Source organism: Alosa pseudoharengus, unplaced genomic scaffold, assembly GCF_046254945.1.
Source record: "Alosa pseudoharengus isolate Yale_2024_CS ecotype anadromous, Long Island Sound unplaced genomic scaffold, YU_APseudo_1.1 YU_APseudo_1.1_scf_13, whole genome shotgun sequence".
Lineage (NCBI taxonomy): Eukaryota > Metazoa > Chordata > Actinopteri > Clupeiformes > Clupeidae > Alosa > Alosa pseudoharengus.
The window spans coordinates 18,495,067-18,513,353 of record NW_027468598.1 but is presented as its reverse complement, the minus strand read 5'-3'; the positions used below and the strand labels follow the sequence as shown (position 1 = coordinate 18,513,353).

The 18,287-nt window shown below is 39.4% G+C and overlaps 2 protein-coding genes across 3 annotated transcripts in view; one reads left to right on the top strand and one right to left on the bottom strand.

The window, feature by feature from the left end:
- Positions 1-637: 637 nt before the first annotated feature.
- LOC143121333 (complement C2) lies at positions 638-9,543 on the top strand. Its single transcript, XM_076281691.1, has 18 exons — positions 638-765; positions 1,310-1,552; positions 1,948-2,133; positions 2,399-2,572; positions 2,827-2,925; positions 3,452-3,585; positions 3,699-3,837; positions 4,025-4,153; positions 4,377-4,478; positions 4,901-5,038; positions 5,118-5,215; positions 6,750-6,879; positions 7,148-7,298; positions 7,471-7,544; positions 7,786-7,889; positions 8,028-8,160; positions 8,400-8,449; positions 9,308-9,543. Exons 1-18 carry the CDS (start codon positions 720-722, stop codon positions 9,458-9,460), a joined length of 2,283 nt encoding a protein of 760 aa, XP_076137806.1. The 5' UTR covers positions 638-719; the 3' UTR covers positions 9,461-9,543.
- The window catches only part of pnkp (polynucleotide kinase 3'-phosphatase), a 12,285-nt gene continuing 3,105 nt past the window's right edge, over positions 9,108-18,287 (bottom strand). For both annotated transcript variants that reach the window (XM_076282372.1, XM_076282371.1), the window contains exons 7-18: positions 18,052-18,109; positions 17,767-17,874; positions 17,535-17,606; positions 17,255-17,303; positions 16,781-16,851; positions 16,433-16,525; positions 16,200-16,296; positions 16,035-16,096; positions 11,134-11,243; positions 10,768-10,855; positions 10,348-10,415; positions 9,108-10,189 (exon numbers count right to left, since the gene is read on the bottom strand). In XM_076282372.1, the coding sequence (XP_076138487.1) occupies positions 10,069-10,189; positions 10,348-10,415; positions 10,768-10,855; positions 11,134-11,243; positions 16,035-16,096; positions 16,200-16,296; positions 16,433-16,525; positions 16,781-16,851; positions 17,255-17,303; positions 17,535-17,606; positions 17,767-17,874; positions 18,052-18,109 (997 nt within the window). In that variant the 3' untranslated portion in view covers positions 9,108-10,068. The remainder of the gene's footprint in view (positions 10,190-10,347; positions 10,416-10,767; positions 10,856-11,133; positions 11,244-16,034; positions 16,097-16,199; positions 16,297-16,432; positions 16,526-16,780; positions 16,852-17,254; positions 17,304-17,534; positions 17,607-17,766; positions 17,875-18,051; positions 18,110-18,287) is intronic.

Genomic DNA, 18,287 nt, shown 5'->3' with positions numbered 1-18,287 from the left:
TAAGAATTAGAAGAGAAGGTTGCAACGCCACAATTCAGTCAACAAAAAAAAGGGTGGGCTCCAGTGTTACTCAATATGAGCAGTTAATATGTAAACCTTCATCAAATATAACTGTCTATGTTAGGAGCTGAAATGCTGCAATCTAAGCAGGAACATCAGGGACAACAGTGACTTGCAGAGGACTGCTCCCAAGACAAGCTGGCCATGAGTCTGTTCAGTGTCCTCCTTCTGTGTTTTACCTTACTGCACACCACTTTCACCCAAGGTAAAGCTCATTTCAAGTGATGATGTCTGCGTTGTTGTTACTGCTGCTGTTGTTGATACGGCTTTTCAGATTTCTTATTTATGAAACAGATAGAACATGTTGGAGTGATGTGTATGCCTGAGAATGAGTAATTAGATCTTGACATGACAATGTTTAGTAACTGATAACAATACAAAATGCAAAGAAAAAGCTATTCAGTACACAGTGAAACATTAAGCAATATGACATTCTCTTTAAACTGTGGCAGTTGTTGTATTTACTCTGATATGTTTTGATTATAGATTATTATGACTACGGACCGACAGAGTGTAAGACATCTGAGTCTATCACTGGAGGCACGGTTGAATACTCCGATGGGGGAAATGAATTCAGTGTCCTCACATACAAGTGTTCATCTGGTTTTGTGCCCTACCCTGTGACCACCAGAAGCTGTACAGATGGAGAATGGTCCATTATGACATCAATCACCGGCACCCCTGTTGATAGAGCTGAGTGCAAAAGTAATTTTGGAGTGGAGAGGGGAGGGAAAGTGGGGTAAAGTTAAAGTGACGGGTGAATGATAGTTGGAGTTGTTAGTGGTCAGCTTTTTATCACACAAGGCTGTGATGTCGCTAAATTGTAATTAGTGTCTTGTAACCAGTTGACATTAAGCACTCTTCTTATTTAAATAATGGAAGTAAATAGAGAAATTCCCATCACAGTTGTTTATGATATAATATGAAATGAAGCACACCAATGGCTCCATCTTGTTGTCTTTTAATATAATTCTGTAAATGACAAAAGGCGGGCATGATTTTGTGTGTGTGTGTGTGTGTGTGTGGGTGTGTGGGTGTGTGTGTGTGTGTGTGTGTGTGTGTGTGTGTGTGTGTGTGTGTGTGTGTCTGTGTGTGTGTGTGTGTGTGTGTGTGTGTGTGTGTGTGGGTGTGTGTGTGTGTGTGTGTGTGTGTGTGTGTGTGTGTGTGTGTGTGTGTGTGTGTGTGTGTGTGTGTGTCTGTCTGTCTGTCTGTCTGTCTGTCTGTCTGCACCCCCTACCCATTTTGGAAGAGCTGGAACCAGACTCTGAAGAGGGTTCAATGGAAGAAGAGAGGAACTGTTCCCTATCGGAGAGCATCAGCAAAGGCCAAGTGTCCTACTCCAAAGGGGGCATGAAGGGCAGCGTACTGACCTACACATGCCCAGACAACTACGCCCCTTACCCGGTCAGCCAGCGCATGTGTGGGCCAGACGGCAAATGGACTCCTATGAGACAGCCCAGCGGGAGGCCTGTGTCCAGAGTTACATGTAAAGGTGTGCAGGACGTCCGAAGGTTCTCTTCGGCTACTCTTGGGCCAGATATGTTAAACATGTTGTCTGTGTTTGATGAAAACACTGGTGTGTTGTATAATAATTACAATGTTATTGTGTTGTTCAGTCTTTGTGAAACTCACACACAGCCATATTTTCTCTGTCTTTGTCTGTCTATCCTGGAGTGGTCTGCTTTAAGCTTGTGTATTTCTAATTGAAAAAAAAAAATGGTCTCAGTTAAAATATTCTGACAATATATAGTATGGGGAATCACACATGCTATGTATGATGTTCACAGATGCCCAATGCTCTTTCTCTCTCTCTTTCTCCCTCTCTCTTTCTCTCCCTCTCTCTCTCTCTCTCTCTCTCTCTCTTTCTCTCTTCATGTATTCTCTCAGAAATGTTGTGTCCAGCTCAGCTGCAGCTGGATAATGGGGACATAACGCCCCGGCAGCAGTGGTTCAAGATTGGCGAGAATCAGACATTCTCGTGTAACGGTGGCTACAACTTGGGAGGGTCGGCTGTGCGGACATGTACCCCATGGGGAGGCTGGACGGGTGAAACCCCTATATGTGACGATCAGGGTGAGCGAGCATTAAGTACAAACTAAGAGCTTACAAAATAAGATGAGAGTGTTTAAATACAAGACCAAACAGAGGACCACAATGGGCAGCTATGAAACTTACATACAGAAGAGTAACAAGATTATGTACACAGCTATAATAGTCTAGTTAACAGTCTGACTTCTGGAGACAAAACTCTGGACAGAGTATAGCCTTTTCAGCAGAACTAGTATTTCCAGAGTTTACAGTTTTCAAACTGTTTTAATTTTTTTGTTCTTTATTGTAGCGGATGATTGCGCCAATCCCGGTGTCCCACCTGGGGCCCAGCGGTCAGGCAATCGTTTTCGGATCGGGGACAAGGTGCAGTTCAGATGTGACCTGAAACTCGATCTGCTGGGCAGTGCTGAGAGAGTGTGTCTGGAGTCCAGGGAGTGGAGCGGAGCCCCGGCCCGCTGCCAGGGTTAGAACCTGCTAACATGGTGCCATCCCCAGTGTCCAACTCAAAGGCCATACATGCACCCACATAGGCTTATCTGCTTAACTCACAATTAATATATAGAGGAGAATCTTGATACTGTTGTTGATACTGATAATGTTGCTTGTGGGCAACACATGAACATTAAAATACATGGTGTTCATCTTTAAATGTTTATGCCAGAGAAAAGTATCTGCTTACCATAAACTGACTGGAATCTGTTCTTCCTCTTCTGACAGCTTGGTATGGTTTTGATTCTCCCAACACCGTGGCCCAAGCTATGGGAGGATCCCTGTCATCCATCATGGATTATTCTTCTCCTGAGTTTAAAAAGAAAGGTGACATGAGCTCAATTATATATATTATGTTCATATGTTTTAGCAACATCACATTGAAAGGTCAGATGGATTCAAATGTAAGCAGATATCAGTCAGCTGCAGTCAGAGAATCTGAGTCAGATCCGCTCTTGAGTCATGCAGTATCTGGGAACCCTCTGGTCTGCTAAATGAATAAATGGTTGATGGGCTCTTTCTCTGTCCTCCCTCCATTGTTTAATGGAGAAGCTAAATATAGGAGTTGAGGTCAGTTGAGGAGTTCAATCTGTTCAATGCACATCTCACTGATTTGCCAATTGTTTGGGGCCATAAATCATAGAGTGAACAAAACAACAAATTAGGGACAGGAGTTTAAACTAGACAAGGTGAAACAAAGCTCTCTGGTGCTCTATCACCATCTGCTGGTCAAAACCAAGTACTGGTATGATCAAATATATTCATGTGCCTCTATAACGTGAAGTTACAGTATCTGAAACGAGTATGCTCACGAGTGTGCGTGTTAACCCAAATCTTTCTCTGACTTTTCCAGCCAAAAGCTATGGGAGGATCTTGCAAGTAAATAAAGGACGCCTCAATATATTCATTCTGATGGACAACTCTGGCAGCATCAGTCAGGAGTATTTTCAAGAGGCAAGGAGGGCAGTTGCCAGCCTCATCCGCAAGGTACAGTACAGTTGGTGTTCACCCCTATGCTTGTCATACACAAGCTGATTTACCACTAGGAATGAGTCAAAGTTGTGTCTGATGAATGTAATTAAAGTGCACATGCCTTTCAGCTGGACAGTTATGAAGTCACCCTGAGATTCCACATTGTCTCCTTTGCCACCACGGCCAGAGTGATTGTGAACATTAATAGTTTTGACAGTGACCAAGCATCTCAAGTTCTGAGCAAACTTGACAAATTTAAATATGAAAGTAGGTTTTCCTTTTTGATTACGTGTTGTCAGTAAGTGTATTTTCAGGCAAATATCTTAAAAACAAAAATACTTATTTTCGATAAAGTCCTTTCAATTAAGTATTTTCTTTCCTTTAAAGCAAGTGTACTAAGCACATGTCGAGGAAGCAAGGACAGTTATTCTATCAAGTTCTCTCTCAATTTCAGGTCATGGAAACAAAAAAGGAACCAACATTCAGAGTGCTCTGAAGAGTGTTTATGACGAATTGTCATTACTGAAGACCAGAAATGTAGGATTTAACGAAACCGCAAATGTTATTCTCATTACAACTGATGGTAAATTCAAAGCGAAAAGAATTTGGCAACCACACTTCTTTCCAATTTTTTTCGAATATTTTTTTGTGCTTTCTGTGTAATTTCTGATGACAAAACCATCAAAGGTAAATGTAAAGTGAGGTAAAGTGTAGCAGAATTAACATCTCTCTCTCTCTCTCTCTCTCTCTCTCTCTCTCTTTCTTTCTCTCTCTCTTTCTCTTTGTGGTTGTGTGTGTGTGTTAAGGTCAATCAAACACAGGAGGCAGTCACAAGGCTGTACTACTTCAAATACGTGACCTGTTTGGTTATACTTCACTCACAGATCATACAGATGAAAACCTCCTTGGTCAGTCACACCAGCATCAGCTCAACAGCAACTATTGCTGCTGAATAAACGTAGAGTGCATGTATTGAATATAAGAGCATTTAACATTTCAGAAATTCTGTTCACAATTATGAGACTCTATTTTACTGTGTAGCATATACTTTTCATTACATAGAATATACCTCCAGACAATACGTATCTAATGTACAAGAGTAGCCAATTTAATGTTTATTGCGTAATTCCAATGTTTTTTCATCAACAAAAACAAAAAAGGCTAAATATTTTGTGGTTGAATTATTTGGTTTGGCTACTTGGTTCAGTAATGCTAGTTCTGAGTCATACTGATTATGTTCCATGCCTTGAGGGTCATACAGAGTCTTGCTTTTGATAACCTCTATTAAATTAGGGTAGTACCGGTAAATAACTTTGTCTTACCTCTACAGATGTGTACGTGTTTGGTGTCGGACAAGATGTGAACAAGAAGGAGCTCAATGACCTTGCATCCAAAAAGAGGGGGGAAGAACACGTTTTCCTTCTGCAGGACTATAAACAACTCGGAAAGGTCTTCAACAAAATGATCAGTGGGTGCAATGCCAGGTGTTAGATATTCTAATTGCGATCAATACCACCAAGTAGTAAACGTCCCCCTGTTTTTTCCAGGTGACAGGGCAGTGACAATGTGTGGTGTGGCCAGAGAGGAGGAGGAGGGGAAAAAAAACTCCGCAGAGACAAGGCCTTGGCATGTTCATGTCAAATGGGTATGTGTTGCCATGCCAATGAAAAGCTTTTGCAGTGTTTACAGAGGATTATAATACTGCATTACGTGGCATTTAGCAAAAGGATACATTCAAATGTATTTCAGGTTAAATATGTTTAAAGAAAGTTGTGCTGAATGTGTATGTGTTGATGCTAAGACATTCATGACCGTACAGCAATAGTTTCATGGAAAATATTGCCTTTGCATTGATATATTATAAAAGTGTTTCCTTTTTAAATGTCACTAATATAGATTATCAGTGTGTACTATAACCACATACAGTAGGCCCATAATTAAACAATGTTTTGTCTCTAAGAGACAGTAATTGAGGTTAATGTAGCTTAAAGGTTAAAATGCTAAATGTTACAGTTTTTTCTGAATGCTTAAACACATTTTTTGTAACTATGGCTTTCTTTGCTAAACTCTACACACAAATGGCAAAACCTCTCACCCAATCAGCAAAACATTGTAGTTCTCTTGCAAAAGCTAACACACCTTGCTTAACTCTTCACACCTTCGTAAAAATGGTGTTTTCGTATCTAACAGTAAACACAAGCCATCACAATAGTAAGCACACAATGTGCCAACAACACACTGATGGTATGAATAAAAAACACATCTGGCTTTTGCTTTCTCTGTGCACAAGGTAGACTATGTCAGTTTGAGGTCATACTTTTGTCATAGTTCTGTAAACATACAGGGATCCAAACTTCAAGTATTAGTGTTTATTTACACACATCAAAACAAACACAAGTGTGTTTTTCCAAGTCAAAACACAAAATAGCATTTCACTGAGACAACACAAATCAGTCTACATCGGGTCGTCTCTCTCAAAATTCTGTCTACATCACATGCAATGTCCTAGTCCAAGGCACCGGGAAAAATATATTCTGGAATGATGTATCCAGGCCTGACATGACAATATCCCCACATGTAGACTGTTTTTTTGTCTGTAAAAGGGCTATTTCTTTCTCTTCTCACTCTTCCTGCTCACTCCATTGTACCCATTGTACATTACCTGTGGCTTATTTATAGTGCTTAGGCTGATTGCAAAGTGAACTAATTATCTAAAACAGTTTTCACATAAGAAAGTGTGCCAGAGAGTTGGCAAAATAGTGTAAATAATAGCCATTGTGCCTACAGTTGTGCAAAGTGTGTGTTACAAAATTGCAAACTGAGTGCAAAGCAGTGTTTGTGCTTTTAGTTTTGCGAACTCAGTGAGTGGTTTTGCCATTTGTGTGTAGAGTTTTGCAAAAAAAGCCATAGTTACAAAAAATGTGTTTAAGCATTCAGAAAAAACTGTAATAGATAAACGCGTCTGCCAAACAAGTAAATGTAATGTTAAGGTTAAGGTATACTTTAATAGTATCCAACAATTGTCCAGTCACACATAAAACATCCCTTGCTGTGTATGGATTGGACTCACCCTGGGTGATGTTCAAAAAGATCCGAAACACCTGATGACTCCAGGATACCTCACTGATGAGGCGTCCCGGCTTTCAAGAAGGAAGTCCTAACCCTTTCTGTCCACTCAGGATGGGAAAGTGTGCCAGGGCTCTCTACTTTCTCCATTATGGGTCCTCACAGCAGCCCACTGTCTGACTAAGCCCACTGTGAGCGGGGGCAATACGATTGCTGATGCTAAAGATGTGGAAGTTACAACTGGTCAGTGATTAATATTTCATTATTATTTTATTATTCAGTATACTAGAGACATTATCGAGACATTTTCTTTTTCTTCTATATCTTTTCAAGTTGTTTCCTATCTTGATTTTAATTGTTAGTCAGTTTAGAAGACAGTGTTAAGACAAGAAAGTGTTCCTTTTACAGTCTGCATTTATTTCTAAATAAATGTTCCCAGTGGCTACAGAAAAAAAAAGCCAAATCCATGCTATCACCATCCAACATGTTTTTTTTTTGCTATGATACTCAGGGACAAATGAAATTTTGAAATCAGCAAACTTCATCATACACCCACAATACAATGTTAGAGGGCTTCAAACCAAGAATGTGAAAGAGTTTTATGACTACGACATAGCCTTAATAAAAATGGAGAAGAATATATCAGCATCGTACCAGACAAGGTAGGTGACAATAGATATGGAAAAAATATATAAATGTTCACATACAGTGTATCCATGTTACATGTTTTTCATTCATTATTTTGAACACCTTATGCTAAATGCTAGGTATTCATGTCTTACATGGGCATCTGGGTTGGACAAAGATAAAGGAATGGCATTCTCTGTCCCACAGGCCTATCTGTTTACCCTGCACTGTGCCCGCAAGTCGAGCTCTGAAAATGGTCAACTCCACCTGTGCCCAGCATAGTAAGACATCACCATGTTTTTTTGTCATGATCAATCTATCCTCTCGGTGGCACAGCCACAAGTCATGCCATTTCAGCCCACATGTGTAGCCTACCTTGTGAATACTGTACCATGTTAACCCACTTCATTCTCTGCTTAGATTTTCCAGTTGTTTACTTTCACCAGTAAATAGTTTTTACTAGTATAACTGAACTTTAAGCTACACTAATGAACCTGAATGTGAATATGTGTGCGTATGCAGAAAACGCTCTATTGGATCTGAGCGAGACACAGGCCCACTTCATGAGCAAGAAGCATGATGGGATGAAACGGATGCAGACCCACATCCAGCTGGGTGATGAGAGGGTATGTTGTTATTGTCAGTAGGTTTACTATTATTTTTTCTTCCTTACAGTGTCCATTTTCTTTTTTCCTATTTGTTTTTGTTGCTCAGTCTATAGATGACAGAGTGGTCCAGTTATTGTCATTATTTGATTTCTGTAGCGGCCTGAGTGCCTCGAGGTGGTTAAGGGCACTTTCTCCAAGGACACAAATGCCTCTGTGACTGATGTAGTGACTGACAGGTTCATGTGCACCGGAGGATCAAAAGCACACAAAGATGATTTATCCTGTCAAGGTAACTAGATAGACACAGACACACACACACACACACACACACACACACAGACACACACACACATGGCCCTGACTGCCAACGCCTTATATCACAATCATTTAAATTGAATAATTTACTATTATTCTCTCTTATTATTTACTTTCAGCATAGAGCACACCTTGTAACAGTACAACTTTAAGCATTTGTTATATTCTCACAACATGGATTTTGTGGATGGCTGAGGTATTTCATCTTTTCAGGTGATTCTGGAGGTGCTTTGTTCCTTCGTAAAAGGATGCGTTATTTTCAGGTGAGTGAGGACAACTAACACAAATGATGGAACTTGTTAACTCGATGAGAGCGGACACCTATTGTTTAGGTTTTCCCTTCCCTTGAGTTTATTCTCGACCAACCTAACTGAAGTGTGACTGACTGCATTTTTTCATTATTTATATTATATTTGCTGCCTGGCATGTTTGTAGTAATGTAAGTGGGCAAAGGCTGTAACTGGACAAATAATTTGCTTTTGAAACGAAACAAGTAGTGTGCGTCTTATCCAACCAGGCTTCAACATTTCTTCACGGATCATGGAATGGACACTACAAGCACATTATTATTACTGATCGGCTCATTACCATTGTTCTCATCATTGTCTTAGGGCAGGGGGGAGGGGGGTTTAGTCTAAAACTAGCAGTCTAACTACTGATAAGACATGCAGTAGCTTTATTAACACCAGGGCACAGTTGGCACTGATTTATAGCTTTCTAACTTTCTTGCCTTTTGGCAATGTTTTTGATGATGTCATAAGCCAACTGGGAAAGCTTTTTTTAGCGACGTGGTCCGACAGAGCACAGAACCGCATTTGCATAGAAGGCTAGTGGAACCACAAGTATGTTTAGGAACTACAAGTATGTTTATCTGTCCTTTGTGTGATACCATATACAATGAATTGAAGGTGGTACGAGTACTTCATGCTCAGAAAAAATATGCTTTATAAATCGTTTACAAATTGTTGAATGCTGTCTCTTTAAATGTGACAACAAATAATACAATACAAAAAAGTTCAGCATGTCTAAAGCTCATTAAGAGCTTTTCTTCAGCAGAGTGCTATGTTGAAGACTGCATTTCATACTATGTACCTAGAATATGTGCTCTGTGATCTTCACAGGTCGGAGTTCTCAGTTGGGGCACTATTGACATTTGTAAAATCGGAAAACACCCTCCAAACGCTCGGGACTTCCACATCAGCCTCTTCTCCTTGATGCCCTGGCTTCGGAAACACCTCCACCAGGCCCTGGCATTCCTGCCCCCTGAGAACTGACCCAGACACAGATGGGAATAAGGCGAGGGCCATGCTGGTGCAAAGCAGACCACAGATTGTGGAGCTCTTAGATACCATTATGTCATGTATGGGCTATTTAAAACACAGCCTTGTCAGTTATAAAAAAGGTACTTTTATGTACCAATCTACATGACAAAAAAATTAATCTTCTGTTAATGTTTCCTTTCAGGGAAGGTCAGTAGTCAAATAGTTGTCCTTATTTTTTTTTTCTACTGGCAACAATAAATTCATAATGAATGGTTATTGTGTTTTCACAGTATATGCACGCACACACACCAAACAAGATTCAGAAAAAAACACTTTAATGTATTCATCTAAAACATAGGTTTACAACTCTATATTCTTTATCTACATCCAAATCATTTACATGATTTTCTAAAATTCTGACCAAAAAATTCAACGTTACCTCTGACTTGAACGTACTGTGGAGTAGAAAAAACATGTAAACGTGTAAAAATAAGGAAGGCCTATTTTGGAGCTTGTCTGTTTGGGGAGGTGTAGTGGAGTGACCAGATCAGGCCAAACATTTGTTCCTGTTACCCCAAACACCACAATACTTTGGATGCCTCTTTCTGTCAGCTTCGTCTTCAGCCTTCACTAAACTGCCTGAAGAGAGCCTCCTCTTGGCTGTTCTTGAAATGAGGGATAAAGTGGACCTGCAGAATTTCTGAGAAGCCTTCAGAGAGACTGGGCGCTACAAACTTCTTCCTGATGAGAAACACAAAAATACTGTTGCCAATACCATAAACGCACAATGCCCAAACTAAAAACAGACGTCTTAAATTACAAATGATTTCACTAAGTTGAAATATTTATTCTATTAAGATGATTCACTATTACTCTATTAATTCATCAAGATTACTCACTTGTAGCTGTGGAAGATCATGTCAGTGACAATCATGTGCTTTGTGTCTGACGGAACCATCTCCCGAAACTGGAAAATGAACATGCAAACCATTTGAATGATAGGCTGCTGGCAGTATCCTTGTTCTTCCTGGCTAGATTTACTTTCAAGCAACTTATAGATGTAATGTATACATCTATAACCAAGAGCATAAGTATATAAATGTATATAGACATTATTTAATTTGTATCATTCATATTTCATTTCATTATGTCATTTTTCTGCAGTGCTTCAATTGGCAAACCAGTGGCTTTTGTTGTTGTCGTTGTGGTGTGACTGGTGTATTTATTATTCATGTGTCAACGACAACTGTGCACAAACAAATAGCTGAGGATGCCACAGAACTGATTAAAAAAAGCACAGTATGAATAAAAACCCTTACCTTGTTGTTATGTTTAGATAGTTCCAGAGATGCAGTGAAATTGAAGCAGCGACAAGGAACCCCAGCTTTTATACTGACATCTATGTACCTGCATTACAAAAGATCAGGAAGTTTTGGAAAAAGAAAATAACTAGATATAATAAAAAGAAATATCAAATAGATGAATTTCAGATATATCACAAGTACATGCATATAGTCCTTTATGACTATTATGTATGTATGTATGTACAATGTACATATAAATGGTTAAGACCAGTCATGCACAATACTATGACAATGCATATTGGCCATGCATAATGTTTATTTAACTTGTACATGTTATGTTTGGCTAGGGTGGTGATGACAGTGTTGTGGTGGCAGCTGTACCGTTTACGAGACTCTGGCTCAGGATTGGTGTTGTCTATGACAACACTGTGGCCTTGCTTCAGAGCTCTCTCACAGGCTGACACACAGTTCTGCCAGGAACCCAATGTGTCCTTGGTGACACCACAGAAGTATAAGAAGAACAAAATGAATACATTACTTTTAATGATCAGGGCACTTTCAGGTGGGTTGTGTATTAACAGGCATGCAAACTGGTCAGGGGTGAAAAAGGTGAGAAGGGCACGCGAAGTGACACAAATGGCCCAAAACCAATTTGTTGTGGCCAAAAATATCATATGTATGATAGAAATAAGTGAATATAAAAAAAGTGTCTTCTTCTCCTATTTCTCCTTAAGTGTGAGGGGCCCGTTGCACTGTTTGGCAGCATGCTTCAGCATGGCCCTCCTCTCCTCCTAAGTAATCTACATGAGTTTTCTTTCTTTCTTTTTTCTCTGTGCCTGAAGTTCAGACATTTCTGAAGATTTCAGGCCTATTGGACATGAAGACATAGTAGGCATAGTATTAGAATAAAGATGATAAGTTTGAATATTTGTTGAACCAAACCAGGTGAAACTTGCTTGAGACACACACTATTTCAGACTAACATTATATAAAATAGGGTAGACTAGACTAATTTGTAAAATCGATTTGAAATGTTTTAACTTCCTATGGAATGGGCATTTTTGTGTCTAGACCAGGTCTTGTGAAGCCGTGTGCAAAAGTAGATCAAAATAAAATGAAAAATGAGTCATTTAGACCATTATTTGCTAAGGTATGCTCATGCATTTTGTAAAATGCCCAATGGAAACCCCATAGGACTTTTGGTTACCCAAAATGCATACTGACAATCAGTGTTGGGGAGTAACGAAATACATGTACCGGCGTTACGTATTCAGAATACAAATTATGAGTAACTGTATTCCGATACAGTTACAAGTTAAATAGTTGGTATTTAGAATACAGTTACATTGTTGAAATCAATGGATTTCATGACGATACTTCTCTGTTTCATAATATTTTGCTCACTCTCTAAATGAATTAAATCAACTCCATTTCCCAGAAGCTCCTGAAAGCAATCTATGATGAAATTGTTTACATGTTTAAATCCAAGCCCCGTCGTCTTGCACTAGCCTCAAAACGCAGCCAGCGCGCATTATGGACGCGTCATCGGAGACCCTGAAATTACTGTTTGCACAGCAAATTAGGAGTAAAGTAAGTGGAGGTAACTCCTGTTCCTCACTGATCGTGGTTCCTGATGTCTGTTCAAAGTATATTTTCCTAAGTATTAATAGCTCAGGCTACTTCGGCCAATCGGTTACACAGTTTGCTAAGCAATAGGCCTAAGCAAAGCCTAGTTCAGACCTACAATAAAACCAATCTCTAAAATAGGCACTGCATTCTACGTTTTTTATTCTAACTTAAAATAGCTTTATGGATTATTATTTTTTCTAATTAGATCTACATTTACGTTTTAAAATGAATTATATGGTGCAGCCTCTGAAGAATTATTCTTGCGAGTAGGCCTAGCATATTTTAACGTGCGGTTTTTGATTGTCATTATTATGCGATCACGTTTATTTTGAGAGCACTGATATACAGTAGCCCATATTTACATGTACAGGTCATTTGCGTTCCACCTGTCATATGCGCCCCTCACTTGTACTGGGTTGATGCCACCGAAAAATCTCACAGGCACACCTTAATTATAATTTCTGCCTGAGGTAGGCTGCCTGAGGAAGACCCAGTCGGGTCGAAACGTTGCAGCACATTAAATATATGGGAGTTTTAGCAGAGTGCGGGCATTTCATTCCTTTGCAGTACGCCCTTAAAGTAGCCTATTTATTTCGTTTGTTTTAATTAGCCTAGTTGCCTGCTGTAGTTTTAGTGGTCACCTTGCTATTTTAAAGTTGTATCAGGTAGCTTAGTTGACTTTACATTCTCCTATGTGGGCCTAACACTTCAGCCATTTGGAACAGAAGAACACACCAGAATAGGCCTGTTTACTAGGCCTAAGCAGGATTTGATGGCCGCATTCCTACACTTATAAAATGCAATTCAATGCGGAAGTAATCTAAGTATTCAGAATACGTTACTCAGATTGAGTAACGTAACGGAATACGTTACAGATTACATTTTTGGCCATGTATTCTGTATTCTGTAACGGAATACGTTTTGAAAGTAACCCTCCCAACACTGCTGACAATAAAAGCCTTACTGTGTGGTTTCTGGACTATTTGGATTGTTTGTCAGAGGTTCTGATGGAATGACTACACTATGGAAGAATTACAGAAATGTCTTTGCATTTTCTTTGTTGGTTCAATGGGTGTGGATAAAATGGATTATACATCTGCACAACAAATATTGGATAAAACAATGGATAAAAATATGGATTCCTGTGACTATTTCAACACCCAACTTGCTGCATCTATCTTATTGATAAGGATACACACTGCAGCTAGAAGGTAGTGAAGCACCGGAGGGGGAGGAGGGCAATTTGATACAATTTAATTGAGACATAGTAAGATTAATCTGACAATGTAAAGCACTATACAGATTGTACATGAAAAAGGTTGTCATATGGATTCCCAAGTGTCCAAGCTTTCACATGGTGTATAACATTACTATGCTACATAGCAATATGGTACAATTGATTTATAATGTTGGGGGAGAGTGGGGTGGGTGTGTTGTGGAGGGCACACTGTTTCATAACAAGTGCTATCCTGCAGCCTAGGTTACTTACAGATTGTGGCATTGTGCTAGTTAGTTTGTTTAACCAACCAATAAAGTTGTGTTGTGTGAATAGTGTCACACTACATGTTAAACCAGGGGTCTTCAACCTTTTGGGGAATGAGGGCTACCTGAACACCCGAAATCATATGGAGGGCTACTCATTTGAAACAAACAGACCCTCACCCCTTTTTTGCGAGGGTAGTCCTCCTAAATAATAGGCCTATGTGATTTTTACTTTTAAATTATCAATATTGTGTAGGCCTATAATTCTTTATATATTAAGCAACTGTACATAATGGGAGTAAGAAAAAGCTTAGGCAAAAAAATCTACCTCAGTGAATTAATAATTCATGCATGAAAGGGTTAATATCAATATGCAACACTACCAACATTTTTGTCCAGTTTATTCATTTCAAAGTTTGCATGGGGAATCTAATCTATTTTTTTTAACAAAAAAAAAACAATCTTTTTGTGCAATTAATAATTTGGGTTACAATTTGTACCCAATTTATACCCACCCACCATTATGAATTCAGGGGTTGTTTAAATTCTGATTTCATTGGACAATTCGGTTTTAACATTTCAATAGTAATCGCCCACACCACCCTAACATAATGAAGACTCCTTTTAAAGTTATTGCACACCTGAAATCTCCCCATGATCTGACAAAAAAAGCTAATACACAGTCCTGCTCAGTCATGCATGTCACAAAATTTGCAGCGCTATACGGCAGTAGCCTACGGAGGAGAAAAGGCCTGTGAGCTAAAGCAATTGTTTTTCAGTCCTTGCACAATCATGCAAGAACCGTATTTGACGAACATGGAATGGACACAGAACTTTTGCAAAGATATGCTTCCATTGGCTACACCAGACGAGCAAGTTTCCCCCCCTTTACTGTCTATGCGTGGGAGCAGCGTGTATGCGCTCCGCTTCCGTTGTTGTTCAAAGATTGAATGGGAAACGGATTTGGAGCCAAAGGTTAAAATTTAACGCAGCTACAATTTGTAAGGTATCACCAATATCGATTTAATGTTACAGATGTATGGTTACATACATTCTTAAAAATGTTTCTGGTCTAGACTTAAATATCTATTGAAAACTTCACAATGGAGCGTGTTTTTAGAGCGAGATCTGCAGGTGACCAGTTGGCTATTTTTAGAAGGTGCGCTGGGGGCGCCTAGCCGTCCCGCGGGCTACCGTGTTGGAGACCACTGTGATAAACTGTAGCCTACCCTATAGGCACAGGCTACTTCAGATCAGGTCACTGAACGTTTCTTAAAGACATGTCAATTAACACTGATTTTGTCTCTGAGCAAGATCAGTATAGCAAAGATCAGTATAGCAAAGGCTAATGTGAATAATTAAGGAGTGAAATGTGAATAATTAAAGAGTTAAACGTTTTGCACAGTCCAGTTTAGGAGACGTGTAACTCTTTAGGTTATTCACATTAGCCTTTACTATACTGATAAGGTCTGTGTATTTGCTTCACCTTTTGCCGATCTAGACCAAGTAGGCTACAGCACGTAACCTATTCATCAAATTAACTCGTTGTGTCTATATTTCTGTCTCATATCGCTAACTTTAACAACATTAAAACAAAACCGCCAATGCTACGTTGCTACACTAATCTCAACGTCTTTTGCTAACAGAAGTTGAAAGTTTCAACTAGCCCACCTGTGACATCTCTAGGCACCTCTCCTCGCTGTGCTCACATTCCAGCCGACATTTCAGACGCATCTAGGCCTATCTGCGCTCACAAAAGGAGGCTATACCTGCGCGAGCGTTCTGTTCACGTTGCCTCTGCAGCAACAAGCGTCCACTGATGTTTAGTAAACGCACATAGCCTAACATTCGTTGCTGCGCTCTGGCAACACCAAGATGTGTTTGAGTCTGCACAATAGTAAACTAAAAAAATAGTAAGCTCACGTTGACCCCCCCCCCCCCTAAATATTTTCTCATCGGTTCTGCACAAACCACGTAAGTAAGTCATTTTGGATTCAAAACGGCGAATTTCGCCGAAAGGTTAGGAGTTTGCATGCCTGATTAAATCTTGCATTTAATATTTCATAAAACAGATTTTCATATCAAATCCTATCCCATTTCCCTTGCCACAGAGCATTGCCTTAAGGAATGTGTAATTGAATGTGTAAATGTAAACCTATAGCTCAACTCACTCGGTTCACATAAGTGTAGCCCTTTGGTACCATATGCTTATGGAAGAAGGTTGACTTCCCGGCTAAGGTCAAGACAAAAGAGGAGAGAGGCTTTTCATTAGGAGTTGCTCCAGCAATCATGTCACCAAAATATGGCAAACCACCCAAACAGCAGCTCAAACCTACCTCCAGGGAATCCTACTGCCACAACGATCTCTGGCGTGCTGGAAGTGAGAGAGGCTGATGGGGGGTCATACAACCGGCCATTAGGGTCCAGCTTACTCTGAGATAATAAGACAGTACAACCACAAAACATATAGCGAATGTCATTTCCCTGCAAATAGAGATGCTGGACTCAAAGATTAATCAAATATATCACACATATATCAATTTCACACAAAAAAATGAGATTCACTTACTGGATCGAATGAGGGCAGACTGTAGGGTGCCTTCTTCCAGCCAAGGAAGTACTCCTCAGGAGTCTCAAACCGCAGTCCAAGATTTAAGGCAAACTGAAGGGTTGGGCCACATGATGGAGACGATTAAACAAAAAAAAGCTACTACTTTTCTGCTGTATTCCTCACCATTTAGATACAATGATTGGAGAAAGAAAGGAATGTCTATGGGGGGGGGGGGCACTGGTGAGTCTAAAGAGGTGAGATGCTTTATGGTGGCTCCAAAGAAATGTGACTTTTCATGACTTGCAACTATGCTCTTTTGAACTTTGCTCGGAAGACCGGTTTACAGTTCTCAGAATTCTCTCTTACCAGTCGGTCACTGCACGAGAAATCTTTTTTCTTCTTCCCAGGGGCCCAGTTTACCGGCCGCCCTGCTGCATCTGGTGACCAGAAAAACAATTTGGATAGTTTGGTTCCAAAACGCTATATCTCCATATTTAAAAACATCAATTAGTCATGTTTAATTGTCATAATTGTTTAAAAGTCATTTAATTGTGCAACTCAGGTAATATCAATAAAATTGCAGTGTTGTTGTTTTGATTAAGTAAAGATGAATCAAATATCAATACCCAGTTACAGTTCTACTGAAGTTACTTATGAAAATTCATTAAAATGGAGGATATAATGTTTTGGAACCAAACTTCATTTGGTATTATGAAGTACTGGTGTTTCTGTGCATTCTAGTTGATCAGGCTTGTCTGGTTCATACAGTACATTTAGGGTAAAAAAACAAAAAAGTGAGGTGTATTGGATATTCCAAATGCCCTCTTTTAAAATACTGACCTCCAACATAAAAACTCAGCGATTTGTCCACAGGGATTCCATCATTTGCCTGTATGAAACAACACCACCATCAAACCATTGATATATGATATACATGTGATATGATATGACTACACATATTTTCCCCCAGTTCTTCTTTGCATACACCAGGGGGCAGTGTTCAATCTTCAATGTTCTACATGACTCCCTTTCCCTCTAATATAATAAGCAATACAAGATTGCCTTACCATAGCGTTAGATCAGTATTTCAAATGAATTATGAGTATTGACTGCCATATACCTCCTCACACAAATGCTTCCACATGCCCGTTACTGGCTTCCTAAAAGTTCCTGGACCAGCAGCAACAAATACCTAAAACATAAGTGCATATAAGTGTGCAATACATTGGCGTAAGTATTGTGCAATATATTCACCAACATAAACTACTACTATTAAGCAGTTGTGAGTGATAGCTTGTTGTAGCAGGGTATTGTAAACAATAGAGCCATGTAAAGTGTGATACTGAACTTACCTGAACAGGTAGCTGCAGTGTTTGAAGAATATCTTCTACTTTGGATTTAAACACCTCTTCTTTCAGTTTTCCCTTCGCTATGCCCATTTGATTGGTGAAGAACACCACCTGGTTGACATTGAGAGAACATTTTCTGTTTTGCACTGTTTTTCATCCTGTATTGTATTACAGCCCCATTCACTCGTTCTTTTATATTTTCTCAAAAAAAAACCCAGGACATTTCATTATTCTTCCTTTCACTGCCAAAGTTCCTTTATATATCTGAGTCACCAATAGAATACACACCTTATAATCTGATCCAAGCAGACTGGCAAGTTTTGGCTTAATTTCAGAATACAGAATTCTGCAAAAGGAATGAGAACACAATAGTTTAAACGACGCATGTGAGCAAACACAATCTTCAACACAAAACAAGTTAAGCACATAATGGGTTCAACTGATCTTAAGAGGGCCACAAACATTATTGTCATGGATACATAAAACTATGACAACACTTTCACCATTATCTGTAACTCATGTCT

What these genes read in the sequence shown, in the direction of transcription:
- LOC143121333 (XM_076281691.1), top strand. Translation starts at nt 720, where the DNA reads ATGACATCAATCACCGGCACCCCTGTTGATAGAGCTGAGTGCAAAA. An exon ending in GTCCAGAGTTACATGTAAAG is followed by an intron (nt 1,553 to 1,947) that starts GTGTGCAGGACG and finishes GTATTCTCTCAG; the next exon opens with AAATGTTGTGTCCAGCTCAG. An exon ending in TGACAAATTTAAATATGAAA is followed by an intron (nt 3,838 to 4,024) that starts GTAGGTTTTCCT and finishes TCTCAATTTCAG; the next exon opens with GTCATGGAAACAAAAAAGGA.